The 20,792-nt window shown below is 36.4% G+C and overlaps 2 protein-coding genes across 5 annotated transcripts in view; one reads left to right on the top strand and one right to left on the bottom strand.

Annotated features, from left to right (window-relative positions):
* Positions 1–19,679, bottom strand: part of LOC145225149 (uncharacterized) — an 85,269-nt gene extending 65,590 nt beyond the window's left edge. The window contains exon 1 of the mRNA XM_080091807.1: positions 17,919–19,679. The gene's annotated coding sequence lies outside the window, so the exon portion shown is untranslated. The remainder of the gene's footprint in view (positions 1–17,918) is intronic.
* On the top strand, positions 112–13,694 carry LOC145225154 (uncharacterized). 4 transcript variants are annotated; one of them, XM_080091816.1, is made up of 12 exons: positions 112–924; positions 1,673–1,743; positions 1,997–2,030; positions 3,859–4,029; positions 6,311–6,382; positions 7,187–7,247; positions 9,137–9,219; positions 9,520–9,672; positions 11,279–11,451; positions 11,518–11,653; positions 12,399–12,541; positions 13,056–13,694. In XM_080091816.1, the coding sequence occupies exons 5-9, from the start codon at positions 6,355–6,357 to the stop codon at positions 11,335–11,337; spliced, it is 384 nt and encodes a 127-aa protein (XP_079947942.1). In that variant the 5' UTR covers positions 112–924; positions 1,673–1,743; positions 1,997–2,030; positions 3,859–4,029; positions 6,311–6,354; the 3' UTR covers positions 11,338–11,451; positions 11,518–11,653; positions 12,399–12,541; positions 13,056–13,694. The 4 variants fall into 4 exon arrangements, with proteins under 4 accessions (XP_079947942.1, XP_079947944.1, XP_079947940.1 ...); XM_080091818.1 differs by lacking the exon at positions 1,673–1,743 and having other exon boundaries at positions 1,975–2,030; XM_080091814.1 differs by lacking the exon at positions 1,673–1,743.
* Positions 19,680–20,792: the final 1,113 nt, after the last annotated feature.

The raw sequence follows: 20,792 nt of genomic DNA on the forward strand, positions 1-20,792 counted from the left end.
TTTTATCGCCAATAAAAAAAAAAAAAAAAAAAAAAAAAGACTCCCAAGTTTTGTTTACAAAAATTTTAAGGCAACCTGTTCAAATATTTTGCTTTCAAATGCCTGAACCCAAAATAGAGGCAAACAATTTTACCAATTAGTTCTAAGCAACAAAAAAGCAAATTTCATTTTTGGGCAACCAATTCTAGACTTTTACTGTTGCTAACATTACATTTAGGAAGTCAAACCTGAACCTGTAAACTGGTTTGAGCAGAAAATTCCATTAAACCGGAACCGAACCCAAACTGGAAATTATAATATTCTTGAAAAACAAATCAGAATGGAACCTCATATTTTGTCTGACATTGGACCCAAAAATGCAGCCTGTATTACTTTTTGTAATCGCCACCACAAATTTTATTGATTTCAAACAATGCACTAATTAATAAATAACACAACAGTATAATTTGAATTGAGATTAAAATTGATGCAACATGATATGTCACACAGTGCAGTGTAGATAATAAGTAGAAATAAAATGAAACAAAAAGAATTTTAAACCAGTTTAAATCTGTGAAATGGCTCTGACCGGATATATCTCCAAACCTGAACAAAACCTGAACCTGGAAATAGTTTGTTTTAAAAACCTGAGCTGAACCCAAAGAAACAATAAACAGTAAGACCGAACCAAACCTGAACCCATAAACAAGCGGTTGAACTCCCTGATTTACTTTTACTGTAGGTTGTTTTTTTTCAGAGCGACTTCCTTTGCAAGAAATTAAAAAAAATAGTATAACACTGTCTTTGTGGCAGTTATTTTACTGTTCTAATGGGATTATTTGCTCCAAAGAGATTTTCTACCATTTGGATTTATGATTGGTAGATGTACGGAATCATGAACCACTTGTTCCAGGACTTCCAGGAAGTGTGAGATGGTGGTGACAGGTAAGGATGTTCAAAGTTGCTCCAAAATGTTTATAGGCATAGAGAAATGAGCACGATTGTGAATAGTTATTATTATGATTTTATTGATCTTATTGCTATTAGTAAGAGTAATTTGCTTTGGTGGAAGGGGACTGTCATAGACTATCTAGTGCACAAATATGTAATGTTTGTTAACTTGAAACAACTGCAAAGACAGACACCGGAATGAAGTTGGGACATTAGGTGGTTAATTTCCAACTCCCTGTTAAACTAACTGTGCTCCACCATTGCAAAAGTTGAACTAAGTAACGTTTAGATTTTTATGTTTATCTGGAGTTAAGAAATAACCCAAATGTCATGTGTTTTTAGAAATACAGACAATCCCATGCTTCTAATTGCTGCCTAGCACCATACCTTTTGATTGATTTTTGTTGTCAAAGTCGGAAAACAATCAAATGCCGACAAAACACTGCAAACCCCATCACATAAATGTATTCAGTTATGCTTAGCAACAAGCATCACATGCTAATCGCTAGTTATGCCTCTGTCGTTGTGGCGTTGTTATAGTGCCTACTGACTTGGCCCTGACTAGACCTTTGCCATGTTTTGCGGGGGTACAATGACCTGGTTTCGAGGTAAAAATGTTTACCACACATTTTTTACAATGAGAGCACACATTTATATCGGTTGTAATTACCCAATACAAACTGCAATAGTTGATTTGAATCCAAAGGATTCTATATTCTAAGTTGAGCACCCCTAGTAATAGGACTTGGACAAACATAATTTTGGACAGTGTGGAAAATCTGAACAATGTAAAACATACCCATAACATTTTAGGTGAGTGTTTGGTTGTCCAATACACAATTTGATCCAATATATACCCATTGTTTAGTCTAAAGATATTAATTTTAAGCCTTTACCTTCAATATATATAAGAAATAAGTCACAGTGTATGTTCAATGGCAATACATTCTAAGCCACCATTTTAGTGTTTTATGAACATTTTCTAAAATTGATTCCCATTCATTATGATTATTTCTATTCATTCTTTTTCATATTTTGTATTAGATTGAATTTCCTGTTTCTGCAGGCTAATTGGATACCCCGAATATCGAATGAACCAGGTATGTCTGTTAGTAACTTATGGTAATGTACATGTGCTCCACAACCTTGTTTCATTCATGTCACACTCATTAGTACAGCCACTCAATAACCAAGCATTTGTTAGAATTTGTAATATTTAAATATTCTTGTTTTGTTTAAACAACTAGTTTGATTATAGTTACTCGTGGCATGCTTCAATCAATACCTCACAGCACATAACTGCCACAACATTATTATGGGTCCCCTCCCCTGAAGGGGACACATATTGATTTTACTCAAAATGATTTTTTTTTTCTTTTTTTTTTCTTTTTTTTCTTTTTTTTTCTTTTTTTTTTTCTTCCAAAGTTTGTCCGACTCGTTTTTCCATCAAATGTTTGATGGATCTGGCTGAAATTTGCACAGATGGTAGATATAGTTATGTAGATGTGCATCCCAATTTGTTTTTGTTGATAACCCCAGTATTTACCCCGCTAGCCCCCTAAAATGGGTATTTTTCCCCCAAAGTTTGTCCGACTCGTTTTTCCATCAAATGTTTGATGGATTTGGCTGAAATTTACACAGATGGTAGATATAGTTATGTAGATGTGCATCCCACTTTGTTTTTGTTGATAACCCCAGTATTTTGCCCGCTACCCCCCTAAAATGGGTATTTTACTCCTGAAGTTTGTCTGACTCGTTTTTCCATCAAATGTTTGATGGATCTGGCTGAAATTTACACAGATGGTAGATATAGTTATGTAGATGTGCATCCCACTTTGTTTTTGTTGATAACCCCAGTATTTACCCCGCTAGCCCCCTAAAACGGGTATTTTTTCCCCGAAGTTTGTCCGACTCGTTTTTCCATCAAATGTTTGATGGATTTGGCTGAAGTTTACACAGATGGTAGATATAGTTATGTAGATGTGCATCTCACTTTGTTTGTGTTGATAACCCCAGTATTTACCCCGCTAGGCCCCTAAAATGGGTGTTTTTAGCCAAAGTTTGTCCGACTCGTTTTTCCATAAAATGTTTGATGGATTTGGCTAAAATTTACACAGATGGTAGATATATTCATGTATATGTGCATCCCACTTTGTTTTTGTTGATAACCTCTGTATTTGCCCCGCTAGGCCCCTAAAATGGGTGAGTTTTTAAACAGTGTCAGAATTGGCTGAAATTTGGATTTATTGTATAGTATGCCTTTATATGTGTTGATTGTTGTGTTCAACCCTGTAGTCCTAACATTTACCCCTCAAGTCCCCAAAGTGTACTATGCTCAAAATACCTCTAGTGGTCGAAATTTTAAACATTCTTGGATTGGGCTGAAATTTTGCAGTACTATTGATTGAATCATTATGTTTTTTATATATTTTTTAGTTTGTGTGTCGAACGCAATTAGTTGCCCTACTAGCCCCCTAAAATGGGTCAGTTTTTTAAAACGTTAAATAGGACATACTTTAAACAATATCTGGGGTGAATCTAATTTTATAGTTTGTATTCTACATAGTATTATTATTTAAGCCCAGTGCCGATCGCTGTGTTTTACCTTACAACACCCGACTTCCTCATGGTTATCTCTTGAATTGCATTATTTTCAACTTTGCATGTGTGGGGACCCATGAGTTTTTGCCTGCTGAAACAACTAAGGTTAAAAAAGCTGGTGGCTAATATGGGACCCAATACAAAATAAGCATAGGAAATATATTTATGTTTTAAAATAGGTTATAGTGTATATGCAAGGGCAATATGTGCTAAGCCACCCTTCTAGTTCATTTACATTTGTGCCCCATGTATATTTCAACTTGGTGTATTCTCAGCTGTGAGGTTTCTTGTTACAATGTTATCATTGATTTTCTTCCTCTAATTAAGATCTGAGTCACTTTTGTCCAGTCTATGAATTTCCTTGAGGTGATTATCAGCATCCGAAATCCAAACTATAGTTCTCTGACTGGGTCTGAAATTGATGATAGGTCACTTAACTTTGAATTCCATTGGGGTCTTATTCAAGTTTCCTTGCAAGTTCAATCACATGCAGAACTGGTAAGTGGAAATAAATTGGTAGATCTCTTATGACCAGCTGATTGGTAGATCTCTTATGACCATCTGCAGCTGCACTTGACTATAAAATCATAAAACACCGATTTGATTGTGACATATGTTAGTTCATTGATGGCAACAGCACTGTGGTAAAAATAAGTGTCCCTGCCAAACTCAACATAAATACATTTGCCTACATGAGGAATTGTTTGTTTTTTTCAAAGCAATTTTGCTTCTCCAAACCAACTTGATCTACATGTATTATGGGAATTCGTCATATCACTTGTTTAACTACTTTTGATAATGCAGTTAATCGCATACTGCTTAATCTTGGTTCAGTCAAAGTGAAAGAAATGAATTTGTCAAATGGGTAAAGTTTCACTTTGCTTGCTTTGCACATGTTTGAAATAAAACAACTGTTGGAATGAACACATGTCAATAAATGAAACACACAGAATGCACAAGATTAAATATGGATCGAGGGAATTTTGTGGTCCGAATTTCTGGTTGCAGAATAGTTTTTATGGGTCCCCTTCCCTGAAGGGGACACATATTGTTTTTGTCCGTATTTTTTTTTCTTTTTTTCTTTTTTCTTATTTCTTTTTTCTGTCTAACGCTGGCTTGTTAGACGCGTTTGGTTAAGAAAGAGTGCTTTAAATTTATTCAAATTTGCACAGATGTTAGTTATTAGCCCGAATTTGATCCTCCTGAAGTTTGACCCCGATTTACCCAGCGGTTCACCCACAGGCCCCCAAAATGCAAAATATTTGAAACATGGTTTGTTATATGTGTTTGGTCAAGAAAGAGTGCTTTAAATTTGTTTAAATTTTGTCAGATGTTAGTTATTAACCAAAATTTGATCCTCCTGAAGTTTGACCTCGAGTTACCCAGGGGTTCACCCACATGCCCCCGAAACATAAAATTTTTAATGCTGGTTTGTAACACTCCGTTGGTAAAGAAAGAATGCTTCAGATTTATTCAAATTCGGACATATGTTAGTTATTAATCCAAACTTGATCCTCCAGAAGTTTGACCCCGAGTTACCCAGCGGTTCACACACAGGCCCCCGAAACGTAAATGTGTCTAACGCTCGTTTGGTCAAGAAAGACACTGTAGGCAGAAGTCCCAAGAGAGTAACTCACTGGTTTACGGTAGCAGGAGGGCTCAGCTTGACGTCGGACAGACGTTTTACGAGACGTCGTTTTGGTGATCAGAAATCAGCTGTTTTGCACAGCAATGCTATTTCGTTTTATTAAGTTATAGCTCACATTTTCAGTTTTGGCAAAGGTTTCACACCTATGACACGATTTAAACCTAATAAGCATGCTTCGGTTTGTTATATGTCAAGGAAAACTTGTTAATCAAAATAAAGTTGAAAAAATAAACTTGACATTTCTGCAAGATAAATGTTTTTTTTTAATGCTCGTTGTCAGGTCGGCCGCTGCATGACCACGGGTTACTTAAGGTCAACTAGTAGGTATTACTAACACAGTTCAGAACTTTCTTTCGTCATAACGTAGCGTTTTTTTGCAACAAATTTAGCATTTAACACTCAAGGCATGTATAAATTAGGTTAAACGGTGTTGTTGAACAGTAAGGACGGCTTGCTATTGAAAACGGTGTAGGTCAAAACAGACAGTCGTTTGGCTTGTGCACCCTGAGAGGTTAATACAGGTCAATGGTTTTGCGAAACAAAGTTAAATGAAAAACAAATTGTTATGTGTACACTTGTAGCAAATTACTTTTTAATTTAAAGTTTCTGTAACACAACTGTTACAGCATTCTAGAAAAAAATGTGTTTAAAACCCGACCTTGGACGACAATATCTGGGTCAAAGCAAGAGAAATTAAAGTATTTGTTTCGTTCTTTTTTAATGTTTTGAAATTATATGACAATAATAGTGCAAAAGGAATACGAACAAAAAATGTTTATTGTTGGGGTAATGCTTTCTAAAAATTTGTGCTTAAAATTCTAAAAGTCACCGCAACATTTGTTTACCATAAATCCGCACAAACACGCATGTGGGGACCCATTAGTGTAGATCAAATGATGTGTATAGTAAATTGGTAAATATCGTATAGAATATATAAAATGGAAGTATATCAGAAGCCACCCTTCTAGTTTTTCTATTGGCTGGCTTCACCTGCAATGGTGCCACATCTCTAAATATTATACATAATATACTGTGCAAAAGTTGGTTAAATATTTTGTGTGAAAAGCCGTCTGTATCCGAGAAACCTTAAGAAATTTATGTCCAGATACTTACCTGATTTTGTGTTAACAGGAGGGAATGCGAAGTGAAGACTGAAGTTTCATGCTTCAAAACCGATGACTGCAACATTACTTAAGAAAAGTGGTAAGAAGCTTTTTCTTTTCATCAACATATACTTAAAATAAATCAATATTTATACCAAATAATAAGTAAGTCTGCATTTTAAAACACATTGTTAATGACAAAAGCGTGACTCTTACTCTTTTTGTCTTCATAAATGTTTATAACTTGCTATACTGCTTATATGTAAAATGTCAGAATATAACGAAATTGAAAAGCAAGCTTTATGAATGGCACCCGGCCATGGTGCAATATCTCTAATTCATAGATAAATAACCCAACAGTGAAGACAATTAAATCAATCACCTTTTCCAGAAGACAATTTGATTTACTGCAATGGACCAGCATTTTATTGGCAAAATATAATTGTTTCCTTTATAACAGAAAGAAATGTGATTATGAAGACTGTGTAGCGAAAATGCAACATTAATGTAAACATTGTAAACAATAATATGATGACCACTAGGGATGTGCCAAAACCGTTATGACATCACAAAAAATCCCCTTTCTACGTTTTAGCTCTTTGCCATCTTGAACACACCGTACCCCTGCTAACAAATGTTTAGAAGTCACTTGTTTTACCAACATAGGATTCAAACATCCATCAGAAAGTAGATTTTAGGTTCTGCCTAACTTTTTTTGAATCAGGTTTTGCACATAAATAGTTTTGTCTACTGTACAACAAACAAAGGCTTACTTAGGAACACTATACATGGACTTGAAGAATAATATATTCTTGATGTACAAGTTCTCTGGCAGTCATGTGTTTGATTGAATTAAGGTTTATATTTATGAAACTTAGCATCAGCCATTATTTTCCTTTTTCAGGTGAAAGTTTAACATCTGATGACGATTTCATCAGACAAAATCCAAAGCTTCATGTGGAAAGGTGACTGTTGTTTCTATGAAAATCTTTGTAAGTAAATTGATCATGTGTTGTGTGTTACCTAACCTAAATGTGAAAGTACATTAATCATGCTTTGTTGATTGGTGTAAGTCAATGGTGCCAAACTCATCAATCTCATATTGATATTAAGTCTGTTGTAAAGGATGCAGAAAAAATAATGACAAAATGTTATGAAGCGCGAAACTTTTTAGCGAACTAACTATTTGTAAGGTTACCAGCAATTGCAGCAAGATAACACAGGTAAATAAGGTTGCAGAGTGGGAAAGTATAAGTACTGATCCTTATGATTTATACGGCATCATATTCTAGGCTTACTATTATTTCTTTTTAATTTGTCATTCCAATGATTGAAAAGTCAAACATGTATTAAATTTAATAAGAACCTAACTGCAAAAAATTACTCACAAAAACAAACTAATTCTGTATCCCAACACCAACCCCTAGTATTGTTGAAAGCCTAATCCATCTAAACCTCAGACTATGAACTTGTGTGATTCTTAGATGTTTTAGATAAAAAAAATCACATGAATATACAGGTCACAAAATATATGACTTTAGTAACCAAGCAATCTTGACATTTTGTTACTAGTGTTGTTGTATTGTAGTGGTAATGAATTGCGACAAATTAGCAAAACCATGGTTCTAATCTCATTGCAGCAAAGCAACAAATTTGTTAAACGTTTTAGAGTAAACTTGTCTGAAATAGACTGGTGCAGATTGTGGGGCAAAGCTGATTGCAAGGTAGTGGGTGTGAGGTAGCCACCCACAGCTGGGTTCGAACCACTAACTGCTTGCTTCTGCCAGTAATGCCTACCAGCGCAGTTTATCACAGGTCGGTAATAAGTCAATCTCCCACCACAACTTTGTTCATCGTGAGACACAAAGCAAAATTATAGAATCTGGCAATAATGAGGCATTTCAACCTTTTCAAAACGAAACTTAATACGCCCTGAAACTCAGTTAGAAGTACATAAATTCTGTACTTGTTAAAGTTAAAATAAATAATGCCACAGTATTGCAATACCAGTATCTCGTGGCACCCCTGAGCATTGCAATTGGCACCCCAGGGTGCCGCGGCAACCCAGTTGGGAGCCGCTGGTCTACACTATTGAGCTGCGAGGAATTTCTGTGGTAAATCTGGTACATATCTTCTTTTTTCAGAGAAATTGGTTCTCAACACTAGGAAAATATGTGTATAAAGCTGCTAAAAATGTTGTGTTGTGTGAATCAGAAGTCACCAAACTCGGGCCCGTGGGTCCATCGAAAGTTAATTTAATACAATATTTTTCGCAACAACATGTAAGATTAACTGCATCTAGTTTTGCAAGGCACATAAAAATCCAAAAATCGTTTGTTACATCACAGACATTACTAAAAGTATCAATGACTTTGTTATTATTTGCGAATAAATGCATTTGATCTGTTGATTGTGATGCAATAAATGACTAATGTAAGACCTGAGATTTTTCAAAATTTCACACGATATTACTTTCTCAAAAAATCACTAATCAAACTAAATAAAATAGCAGTATACCTTCAAGGTCCGACCAAATCGCTTCACAAAATTATTTCAATTAAAGATTAATTTTTTTGTTAATATTTAGCACAAAACATCATTATAAAAAAAACAGAGGGGGAAATTTGAACTTTGTGATTTACTGTAGTGGGAAACCACACCAAAAAGGTTAAGAACCACTGGTTTAATCGGTCCAAAAATGTTATGAAGCATATAAAGCACACATCAATCTTATTAAAAAAACTTGGTTTATTGTCATCTGAAGTATTTCATGGTGTGCCCAAAATTAGAGTCAAGCCCTGTCAAACTTTTAAATATGTTGTGTAGTGTTGTAATTTTATTCATTTGATTCCAGGAATTTGTACGATGTGATGTACAACATAAAATCTGATTCAAATGCTGGAGATTCCCTATCACATTTAGATTGTTTTAGTTTTAGTAAGTTCTTGTGTTGAAAATTCAAACATCTTTATTAAACACAACCATGTATAAGCTCTCAAAACTAACTTGTCAAGGTCAAGACTTATGTTGATATTGTAGGTTGTTTGAGGGTTATGTTTTTCAATGTTTAAAATAAACATAAATTTATAGCTGGAATCAACCTTAGAGGCGTTCATGCAGACCAGCGATCATGGCACACCTATTTCAATTTCTAGATAAAACATTGCCTTTTCTTGTATTTTTGTTAAAATCTCCAGTTTAAGCAGTGTTTTTCAATGTTGTATTGATACATTTAAGATCTTCCTGTTACTTACCCTGCATACTATGGTTCTCATTCCTTGGACTGTCTGCAACAAGTTTGGAGCTCTGTTGGATGTTTAGTGGCCTATGATGACTACCCAGATAAGCTTTCTTTTCTAAAGTTTCAGTTTACTCAGCATTTTACTACAGGTAATGTTACTTTATGATGATGAACCTAATGGCCTAAATAGCGTAAAAAGCGACATGCTTTATTCGACGAAGAAATGTATCCTAATTTTACTTGTTTTTTTCTGCACTTTTGTCCATGCACTTTAGGCATGAAATCTGTTGTGGATTTGGATGAAACTTTTACATATGGTAGATATAATTATGTAGATGTGCCATCTGCTTTATTTGTCTTAATAACCGTAGAATTTACCCTGGTAGCCGCCAAAGTATTAAGCATTTTGTATGTTGCACCGCACCACAGATGAAATAATTATATGGTGTAATAGTGTAATAAGAGTAACACAACATATGTTACATATTTGTGCGTTACTTGCAGTACGTTTTGCACATGCCAGTTAGAGGGGTATTAACAGCCTTATAACGTCAGAAGCTTAAGCGAATGTTGTTTAAAACACCTCTAGTGGTCAAAATTTTAAACACTGGTGGATTTCGATAAACTTTTACAGGACTGTGGTTTAGGTCATTGTTTAGTTTGGGTGTTGAACCCCATCAGTCACTCCACTAGCCCCCAGGGAACCTGCTAAAAGTCGAATAACAAGAATCGTTGCCTGTCTTTTAAATAAAGAACAGTTTCTTGAAGCTAAAAAATCTTGACCTAAAAACTATTACACACAGATTTGACAATGTATATTTGATTAGATTTGCAACCCAGTGGTAAAATTGTGAATAAACTAATAACGTATTAGTTGATATTAATAGTTCCTGCCAGACATGCATAGAATATATTTGCCTGACAGACCACATAATTCGATTAATGTTGATCTACAGTTTGGAGAATTTGTCGTCCCACCTGTTTTCCAACTTCATCACTTAAGGTTTTTATGTCACTGGTCACTTTTTACGTTAGATGTGCTGAAATTTTAAACAGTTGTTTATAGGGTTTTCTCGTTGTTATTTAAAACTGTGGCCTGACTGGTCCAGTGGTTGTGTTTGCAGACACAAAAAATTGTTAAGGTTTGAGATTATAACTAATGTAATATGTCAAATGTATATATTTTATGTTAAATCAAATAAAGTTGTGCAGAATCAGAAAGTAAAACATAATGAAGAAGTTAGCAATTTATATACGAGCTACCTTCTGCGTTGTAATGTTGAATACTGTCAACAAAGCTGACAAGAAAATAGTGTTACAAGTTTGCTTGTGCTGTTATTTTGATATTTTAACTTTGCCATACAACAATCAGTTTATAACATTGCCTAACCTGTGTTGTATTTGTTGTAGACCAGCGGTTCCCAAACTGGGGTCCGCGGTCCCATAGGGGTCCGTGAGGCAATTTTGGGGGGACCGCGAAGCGGTTGAAGTAATTCTACAATCTTGTTTGGCATCAGTTTGTGCCACTAAATAAGTTTAAAATCAAAGTAGAATTAAGAATCGACTGTCTCCATTGCTAAACAATGGCCTTTATTGAATAACAACTATCAAAAATGCAATTGTTTGCGCACAATCGTAATGTTTTTGTCCTGTTTGTGATGTCACATGCTGTCTTTAAATGATTGTTATGCGCAATTTTGCGTAACTGGCTAAAATCCTGCAATCAACTTTCATTTTTATGAAATACACATTTAGGCTTAAGGACCGGGAGCCCTCAAAATAATGGCAAAGGGATCGTTTTGAAAAAAATATGAAAAAGTTTGGGAACCGCTGTTGTAGACGAAGGAAATTAACCTTCCCACAAACGAGGAACCAACTGTTCTGATGTTGTACTTCATGTTGTATTGTATTTCACTTCAAAACATCAGGTAAACTTGAAACATATTTTTAACCCTAAATATCTTCGACATTTTTATGAATTTTTTATATTTTAGATTCAACAAGAATTAAAGCAGAGTGGAACTGATGTGAAATTATGAAGTTTCTGGTGAATGGCAGTGAATGACTTTCTTGAGGTTGTTTACCTTTCAAAAAAGTGATGTTGTTTGAAAATTTATCATAGTATGCCAGGCAAGTTAAAAGTTTTGTGCTGAATTAAGCCTGTTTTCCCATATGGCAAGGTATGGTCTAGAAGAATCAAGTCTGCAGTGGGAATTCAAACTCTTGATAGGAGTCTTTCCGGGACTCACACCCTACTAACTGAGCTACACAGGCTCAGTGGTGAACCCAATGAAAAGTTAATCATACCCACCGTTAACTGCTTTGTATGCTGCACATGTCAGCTTAGTAGTGGAGGTTCACCAGTTCAACCATTGGTTATCTAAGACAGTGGTTCTCAAAGTTTGTTTCATATTCCTCCTGTACAAACCAATATTTACCCAATTCCTCCCCAACAAAATGAGCTTTTTAACCACCAGCTTTCCCTCACCAATTCCCCCTGCAACGAATTTTCTTCCAGGAATTAAAAAATCCTCCCTCAGTAAGCCAAGTAGTCACCGTTTAAGAACCACTGAGCCAAGATAAACATGCATATACATAACTGGGATCAGTCCTGAGGCATCCATCCACACCAGTGCACATGGCACACTCATCAATAAAATATAGTGTGCCAGGTTTATGAATGAAAGTATCTCCTGAGGGCAAATAGTTTTACTTACGATGTTTTGTTGAAATTTACAACTTAATGTTAGGAGACTTCTTTAACACTTAGTTGCTTTAATAATTGTTTGTTTACACATTGATTCGGGTTGATTACCACTTCAATATGGAAATTGCTTGTTTGATCATCATAATATAATCAAAACCACATTTGCAGAAACTTCTCGGACATTGAGTAAAACGGCGCTTGGTTCCACACATGTCAACCCTTTAGTTGATCATTTCTATGTGAAACAGGAATTCACTGAACAGGAGAAGATTGAAATGCAGACATTGCAAGCTCAATACTGGTATCAAGAGGTCAGTTGAAAGCACAAAAGTTTTTCCGGTATAGTTTTTTCATTTTTGCCATAATTTTTCCCATATTCTTAAATGTAACAGTCTAAAAGTCTATGAGTCCGGATGAATGCTTTCTACTGTTTTGTGATTGAAATCACAAAAAATAATTCCACCACAAAACGAATTCGCATGTACACATGCAAGAGGACTCATTTTTTGTTGCTTTTAGAAATGTTGTTGTTATTAAATGTCAGTTCAAGGTGGTGATTTAAAAAAATGAAGCTAACAATATATATCCGATGCAAATGTTTTAAAGTATGTCTGTGGTGAATCAGTAAATAAAACATAGAATACCTAGATTGGCAATATATAGGAAAGCCACCTTTGTAGTTGTAATGCTTGATATTGTCAACATAGCTGTCAGCATTGGTCAGGGAACAGTGACTAGTTGTTGATGTTGTTTTCTGAGATCAGTTGAACCTCGCCATGCAACAGGCAGTTCATAACATCACCTCACTTGTGTTTTGTTTTGTAGACAATGGGATTTATTAGAGTTCTGCCTGACTGCTTTCCACAAACAGACAAACCTTATGTCCTGATGCTGCACATCTTCTGTGACTTCTTTTGAAACAGGTGGGAATATTTAGAGAAGAGTGTCGTTGATGGACAATTACCTTGTTGGTGCCACAACAACAAATTTAAGCAGCCTTCCAATACCTTGTTGTTGTGTATCTTGTTGTGTAAGTTTTTAATTTAGAAACAATTATTTTTAATGTACATCAATATTACACATTTTAACTTTACCAATTCGCATATGCATGTGTAGGGACCGCTTAGTTTTTGGTGACAGAAAAAGTGATGGTTTCAAATTTAACACGTACATGTATCTGTTATTAACATGTGAAACGATTCATGTTCTAAGTTAGTTGAACAATACTTTATTATGACTGTATCAGGTATATGTTTGTCATACCTTTACCAAATTGTGGTAATAACATATGATGTTTACTTTCTTTTCTGTATGTATTTCTTGTTTAATGAAATAAATTGTTTAATATTGTAACAAAATATTGTATTAACAGTTTTTAGTGGGTTTGTATAAAGTTCTGTATTACAATTGTTTGCATTTCATGCGTTTACTATTATGAAATGAATCATACAACAGTGCAACAGAGTGAATGTTTTTTGTCAGCTTTGTATGAATTTGTTCTGAATTTTGATGAGATGTAATAAGCAATAAGTCAAGACATAATACTTTCGTACCAAACTATTCTCGTTCAAAATCTCAAAAAAAAATTAAAAAAAGATGTAGTGAGCGTAATATAACCAAAAAACAAACAAACACAGAATGTTAAGATTCCGCACAATTTCGTTTCTCTCATTGGATTTAATGCGAGTCACGTGATCAGTGGGTGCCACGTTTAATCGTTGAGTCACGTGACCAGTTCTAGTCTTCAAGTCACGTGATCAGTGGGTGCCACGTTTAACCGCCAAGTCATGTGACCAATTCCAGTCTTCAAGTCACGTGATCGGTGGATGCCACGTTTAACCGTCAAGTCACGTGACAAATTCCAGTCTTCAAGTCACGTGATCAGTGGGTACCACGTTTGACCGTCAAATCACGTGACCAATTCCAGTCTTGAAGTCACGTGATCAGTAGGTGCCACGTTTAATGGTTAAGTTACTTGAAGATTTGCAATCGTTAAGTCACGTGATCAGTAGGTGCCACGTTTAACCGTCAAGTCACGTGACCAATTCCAGTCTTGAAGTCACGTGATCAGTAGGTGCCACGTTTGACCGTCAAATCACGTGACAAATTCCAGTCTTCAAGTCACGTGATCAGTGGGTGCCACGTTTAACCGTCAAGTCACGTGACCAATTCCAGTCTTGAAGTCACGTGATCAGTAGGTGCCACGTTTGACCGTCAAATCACGTGACAAATTCCAGTCTTCAAGTCACGTGATCAGTGGGTGCCACGTTTAACCGTCAAGTCATGTGACCAATTCCAGTCTTGAAGTCACGTGATCAATGGGTGCCACGTTTAACCGTCAAGTCACGTGACCAATTCCAGTCTTGAAGTCACGTGATCAGTAGGTGCCACGTTTAACCGTCAAATCACGTGACAAATTCCAGTCTTGAAGTCACGTGATCAGTAGGTGCCACGTTTAACCGTCAAGTCACGTGACCAATTCCAGTCTTGAAGTCACGTGATCAGTGGGTGCCACGTTTAACCGTCAAGCCACCGGACCAATTCCAGTCTTGAAGTCACGTGATCAGTGGGTACCACGTTTAATGGTTAAGTTACTTGAAGATTTGCAATCGTTAAGTCACGTGATCAGTAGGTGCCACGTTTAACCGTCAAATCACGTGACAAATTCCAGTCTTCAAGTCACGTGATCAGTGGGTGCCACGTTTAATGGTTAAGTTATTTAAACATTTGCAATCGTTAAGTCACGTGAACAGTTGACAACGCGAACATTGGTTGTGTGGCGTTAAGTGATTGCGGCACGAACTTGCTACCTGCGTGTTTTCCATGGTTAGCATGATGTACTTTCATATCGTAAGTTAATATGCAGTAAGAACACACGCACGCTTTCTAGACTGAAGATCCATTTAAAGGGGATTAATCTCAAGCTACAACTGCAAGTTAAAATCCTGAGCTTCGAGAATAATGTGTGTGCAGAAAACACTTGAAACAGTTTCACATTGTAATTTTTTTATTATTGTGTCGAGACACCTCCCCGCCCGACGAGTGATGACCATCCGAATAATTTTGTCGTCTCGTGGTTGAAAAATAGTCTGATAGGTATGCAGCATATGCGTGGAAGACTTGTCAAAAAAGGACAAGGCATTTGGGGGGGGTGAAGGCAATGTAAAAAAAAACATATTTCAAATGGCCCAAATTGGTTTTAGTGGGAACGCCGTGTAAAAAAATCAAACTGAATTTTGCCAAAATGTTTTTGAGGTTAAAGTACATTTCATGTTTGCCTTGCATATTTTCACGGCCGTATATAGGGACCAGCCACCATATATAGGAAAGAAGAAAACCGTGCTTTAGAATATTATTTGTGGGCGAAAGCCATGCGTCAAAAAAATGAAAAGGCAACCGAATGTTAGTACACACGGCCATTCTTGCCATATCCTGATTAAAAATATATAAAAGGCCTGTAGTATGGGCATATTGTGGGCTGAAACCGTGTAGAAAAAAACAAAGGCAATAAAAAGTGCCCAATGCGAAGGCTGGTGTATATTGGAGGATAAAGGCCATTCGAAAGACAAAAAATACAATTCAATTGGGCTCAATCTGTGTTTGAGGGGTGAAGGCCATGTGAAAGAAAAATACAATTCAATTGGGCTCAATCTGTGTTTGTGGGGTGAAGGCCATGTGAAAGAAAAATACAATTCAACTGGGCTTAACCTATGTTTGAGGGGTGAAGGCCATGTGAAAGAAAAATACAATTCAACTGGGCTTCACCTGTGTTTGAGGGGTGAAGGTCATGTGAAAGAAAAATACAATTCAACTGGGATCAACCTGTGTTTGAGGGGTGAAGGCCATGGAAAAGAAAAATACAATTCAACTGGGCTTAACCTATGTTTGAGGGGTGAAGGCCATGTGAAAGAAAAATACAATTCAACTGGGCTCAACCTGTGTTTGAGGAGTGAAGGCCATGTAAAAGAAAAATACAATTCAACTGGGCTTAACCTATGTTTGAGGGGTGAAGGTCATGTGAAAGAAAAATACAATTCAACTGGGCTCAACCTGTGTTTGAGGGGTGAAGGCCATGGAAAAGAAAAATACAATTCAATTGGGCTCAACCTGTGTTTGAGGGGTGAAGGCCATGGAAAAGAAAAATACAATTCAATTGGGCTCAACCTGTGTTTGAGGGGTGAAGGCCATGGAAAAGAAAAATACAATTCAATTGGGCTTCACCTGTGTTTGAGGGGTGAAGGTCATGTGAAAGAAAAATACAATTCAACTGGGCTTAACCTATGTTTGAGGGGTGAAGGCCATGTGAAAGAAAAATACAATTCAACTGGGCTCAACCTGTGTTTGAGGAGTGAAGGCCATGTAAAAGAAAAATACAATTCAACTGGGCTCAACCTGTGTTTGAGGGGTGAAGGCCATGGAAAAGAAAAATACAACTCAACTGGGCTTAATCCATGTTTGAGAGGTGAAGGCCATGGAAAAGAAAAATACAATTCAACTGGGCTTAACCTATGTTTGAGGGGTGAAGGACATGTGAAAGAAAAATACAACTCAACTGGGCTTAACCTATGTTTGAGGGGTGAAGGCCATGTGAAAGAAAAATACAATTCAACTGGGCTTAACCTATGTTTGAGGGGTGAAGGCCATGTGAAAGAAAAATACAATTCAATTGGGCTCAATCTGTGTTTGAGGGGTGAAGGCCATGTGAAAGAAAAATACATTTCAACTAGGTGTAACCCATATACGGCGAAGTAGGGGCATAGAAAAACAAACAAATACAATTCAACTAGGCCTAGTTTGTGGGCGAAAGCCGTGTACACAAAATGCAAAGTGCAAGTTGATCTTTAAGAATATGGTGGGTGACAAAGACATGAAAGGATGGTAAATGTCACCCTGGTAACATACTTATGGTCTAAAACAGAAGTTTGGGCGGTTGCATGCAGCCTAAATCAGAAGTAACATGCTACCCAATTACACTGGACACAGCGAAGCAAAAAACAAACACATCACAAAAAATCTTTCTGCACAACCAAGTTAGTTCCTTCGGCAACAATTCTGAAAAACAAAAAAGTATGTTTCAAATAATTTTGCTTTTGTGCAGATAAACAGCGTAAACATTTGTTTTTATATCTGTATTAAATTTTCAATAGGAAGATTTTAAACGGAAGACAACGGGAAGAACGGAAGTATTAAATTTTCAACGCAACGAGAAGAAATGCTTATAATCTCATTAGAGCTTTGAAGATGCAAGAGGAAGAAACTCTCTTGGCTGAAACCAACGCTAAAATGTTAGCACGGCATCCTGATTGATTGATTAAATTTTCAGGGCTAAGCGAAAATTTATACATTGATTCAAACATACCTCAATTTAAAAGTGCTTGTTGCATGTTTCTAAACCATTATGAGCCATCAAGGGTTAGGGACAACCGTTAAACTTTCACGAAATCTGTATAAAAATGGCAAAATTTTGGACACCAAACAACACCTAAGTCTTGGTAATTACAAAATGGATTTTCCATAAACAAAGCAACAATACTAATTTCATCAACATCATTAATGTATGGACTAGTGCGGGTTTTTAAATTAAATGCCTAAACACTACAAGTGCCAAACAACTTCAGCAAATAACATAGACATGTGAGATTTTATCCAATGCCACATAAAATATATCACACCACTTTTAAAACTCACTTGTTGTAGGTGAATCCCTCCGCCATCGTTTAACTGGAAGGTTATCCAATCATCAGTTTACACCAACTATGCAATGTCTACAATTCCGTATCACATAGCCCAACAGAAGTTAGCCGTGTAATCCAGCTAACATCTGCCAAAGCACCAAGCACACAGAGACTCGATATTAACAACAGTTCAATGCCTTCTATAAGCAAGGAGGCAAATTGTTGTGGGCCAGTTAAACCGGAATTCAACCAACTTCACCAACCTGTCCCAGGATTATATAAGCATATCAAACCCAATCTCAACAATGCAAAACAAGTCATACATCCCCAAGTCAGGTCACAGGCACTATTCTGCACTTTAGTTTAACTAATGCAACCAATAGCCCAAGCACCACAGGCACATATACCAATATATATATAACTATGTCTAAACAGCTCAACATCCACAAAAGTCCACAAAATAAACTATGCTAGAATAAACAAAAACCTGACATACAACACCCCACTCTAAAAAAAAGAAGAAAAAAAAAACTAAAAAAACTATCAATTATTAAACCTTATGTCCCTAAACCCTTAAAAGACGCATATACACTTAGCCTAATAGGGAAAGCAAAGACACATGGTTACACAAGACACACGATTCAATGCCGTCTCCTAGCAAGAAGGTCAAGTCTTGGGTAGTAAACGTGGACCCGCTAGCAGTCCACACCTTTCGGCCATGTTCAGCTATCCCGCAACCAGATTGCTTCAAGCTAACATCGGGCATACCAGACTGAAAGGTCTTCAAATACATACAACAGACAATCGGCCCTTTGAGACCCAGCTTCAGCCATCTTAAAAAGTGACCCGAAGATCTCAGACAGAGTCAGCTAAAGCCCCTCCAGACCGACACCACACAGGAAGGTTTTATTACGACAGTCAGCTAGCAAGGATTAGACAAGTTCTAGTTCCAAATGTGACCGAAGCCACAATATTTTGGGTAACCTTTCCTTGGCCGCACCAGGCCAGCACCATACCGACAGACTTGGCAAACAATACAATCATCAGTCGAATGAAACAGGGTCATTGCTCATCTTAATAAATCCCCCAAGGAGGTCAGACAAGGTCAGCCCCTGCAACACCAACTGACACCAAGCACTGTGTGTCACAACAAAACATACCTCCTCCATTCAGTCATCAAGAAATGTAAACTCAGCATCGGCCATGAAAAGCATCCATTTCAGGGATTCAAACTGAGCCACACCCTTGATGACATCAGACAAGACACAACAATACAATGCCGTCAATTTGATTGGGCAGGAAAACTACCCAACCTCCTATCAAGCATCGAAACGCAAGCCCAACAATTCAACGTAATCATATTTAATGTGTAATTGGGGCAAACCAGCCACAATCAGGGACATCGGCAATGCATATCCGAGGCACCATTACACAAGCAGCCACAAGAGCAGACATTCTCAAGCTAATAATAGGCAATTACTGGAGACTACTATATACTGATTATTGACATAAAGAGAAAGACAAGCATGTTGGAATAAACCGAGTCATGGATGTTCTTCAATTAAACTAGGTTTCTGCAATACAAAAACACTTGTTATAATATACTAAGCATCATAAGTAGTGTTGTCATACAACAGTTAAGTCAAATTTTGTTAAGGTCAGTCACTTGCAGACAAATTTCCATGGGTTGTTTTCATCGAAATGTTTATTGCAAACATTATGTTCTTGGTTGAGGAATTTTACATCAATTAACAAACACCAATTTACAAAAATCTAATGTGTTACCTGAATCTGAAAAACATAAAGTTTAATATTTTAAATTTCAGAATATTTCTTGAGATTAAAAGTTTCAGTTTTGTTTTTGAATAAAAACTCTTTACTACGCTGACTCCTAGCTTTACGTTACTATATCAGTGAGCTGCTGATTTAAGTTTTGTGCGAGTCTTTTAACAGCCTAAGGAAACAGTTAGCAACAACATGCAGTCATCCGCATAAGCAATGGATACATTTGCTGCCACCAGTGACTGCCTCTTATTGTTGTACCCCTCCCAAAAACGGCTTACAATCAAGTGCAACTTATAATCAAGCAAATCTCAGCAAAGAGTAAATACGTTAAGTGCCTGTTTGCAACAATTCAGAAACAAAGAAACTTAAGTGTAACAAACAATCTTGGAAGTTAAACATTATGATAAATATTCTCTCTAAGATTTCTTATTACAAGGAATACAACGTTTTGCTATTTTATCTATAAGTCAACGTTTCCTGCAAGGTTTAGCTTGTTTGTTTTAGCTATAACTGGAAATTTGCCAGATTTTCAGAGCTTGGTACCAATTTCAACACCAAAAAATTAAACGTTATTTGCTAATACCCGAATTTTCAAACATTAGTTAACACAGTGGTTGCTAAACTGGTCTGTCACCTTTTTAACGACAGAACACTTATTATACTAAACCCTATCTAAACCAACTGTTACCACGAGGTCAAATTGTCAAAACGTTAAATATGACGTTGCAAGCGCTTTGAATTTCGAAATGCGCGAAACCCACTACATAGTCCTATGAGAGAAACTAAATATCCCATCAGAAAAAAACATTTCTACGAAAGTGTTTAATTTTTTTTCCAAGATTTTGATCTAAATTACAAATTTTGTTGCAAAACCAACCTACTTTCTGACCTATAATTCTGAAATGTGTTTTTGGGTTGGCTGATTATCTGTTTAAGCTTCCAGTTTAACCTAAACAAAACAATATAAAAACATACGTACGTATTTAGCTCAAACTGTTACGACTCGATCCTTTACCTTCAGTACAATTTTCATTACACATTAATACTCAGTAAATCTTTTCTGATAAATAAAATCTCCTTTCAAGTAAAGTAAAGTACTATG

The sequence above is a fragment of the Phallusia mammillata genome, chromosome 4 (genome assembly GCF_965637545.1).
Source record: "Phallusia mammillata chromosome 4, kaPhaMamm4.hap1.1, whole genome shotgun sequence".
Taxonomy (NCBI): domain Eukaryota; kingdom Metazoa; phylum Chordata; class Ascidiacea; order Phlebobranchia; family Ascidiidae; genus Phallusia; species Phallusia mammillata.

Bases quoted from the DNA above. Each gene is read 5' to 3' on its own strand.
- LOC145225154 (XM_080091816.1), top strand. From the start codon at position 6,355: ATGACTGCAACATTACTTAAGAAAAGTG. The intron at 7,248-9,136 runs GTGACTGTTGTT...ATTTGATTCCAG, and splicing joins CCAAAGCTTCATGTGGAAAG to GAATTTGTACGATGTGATGT. The intron at 9,673-11,278 runs GTAATGTTACTT...ATACACATTTAG, and splicing joins TACTCAGCATTTTACTACAG to GCTTAAGGACCGGGAGCCCT.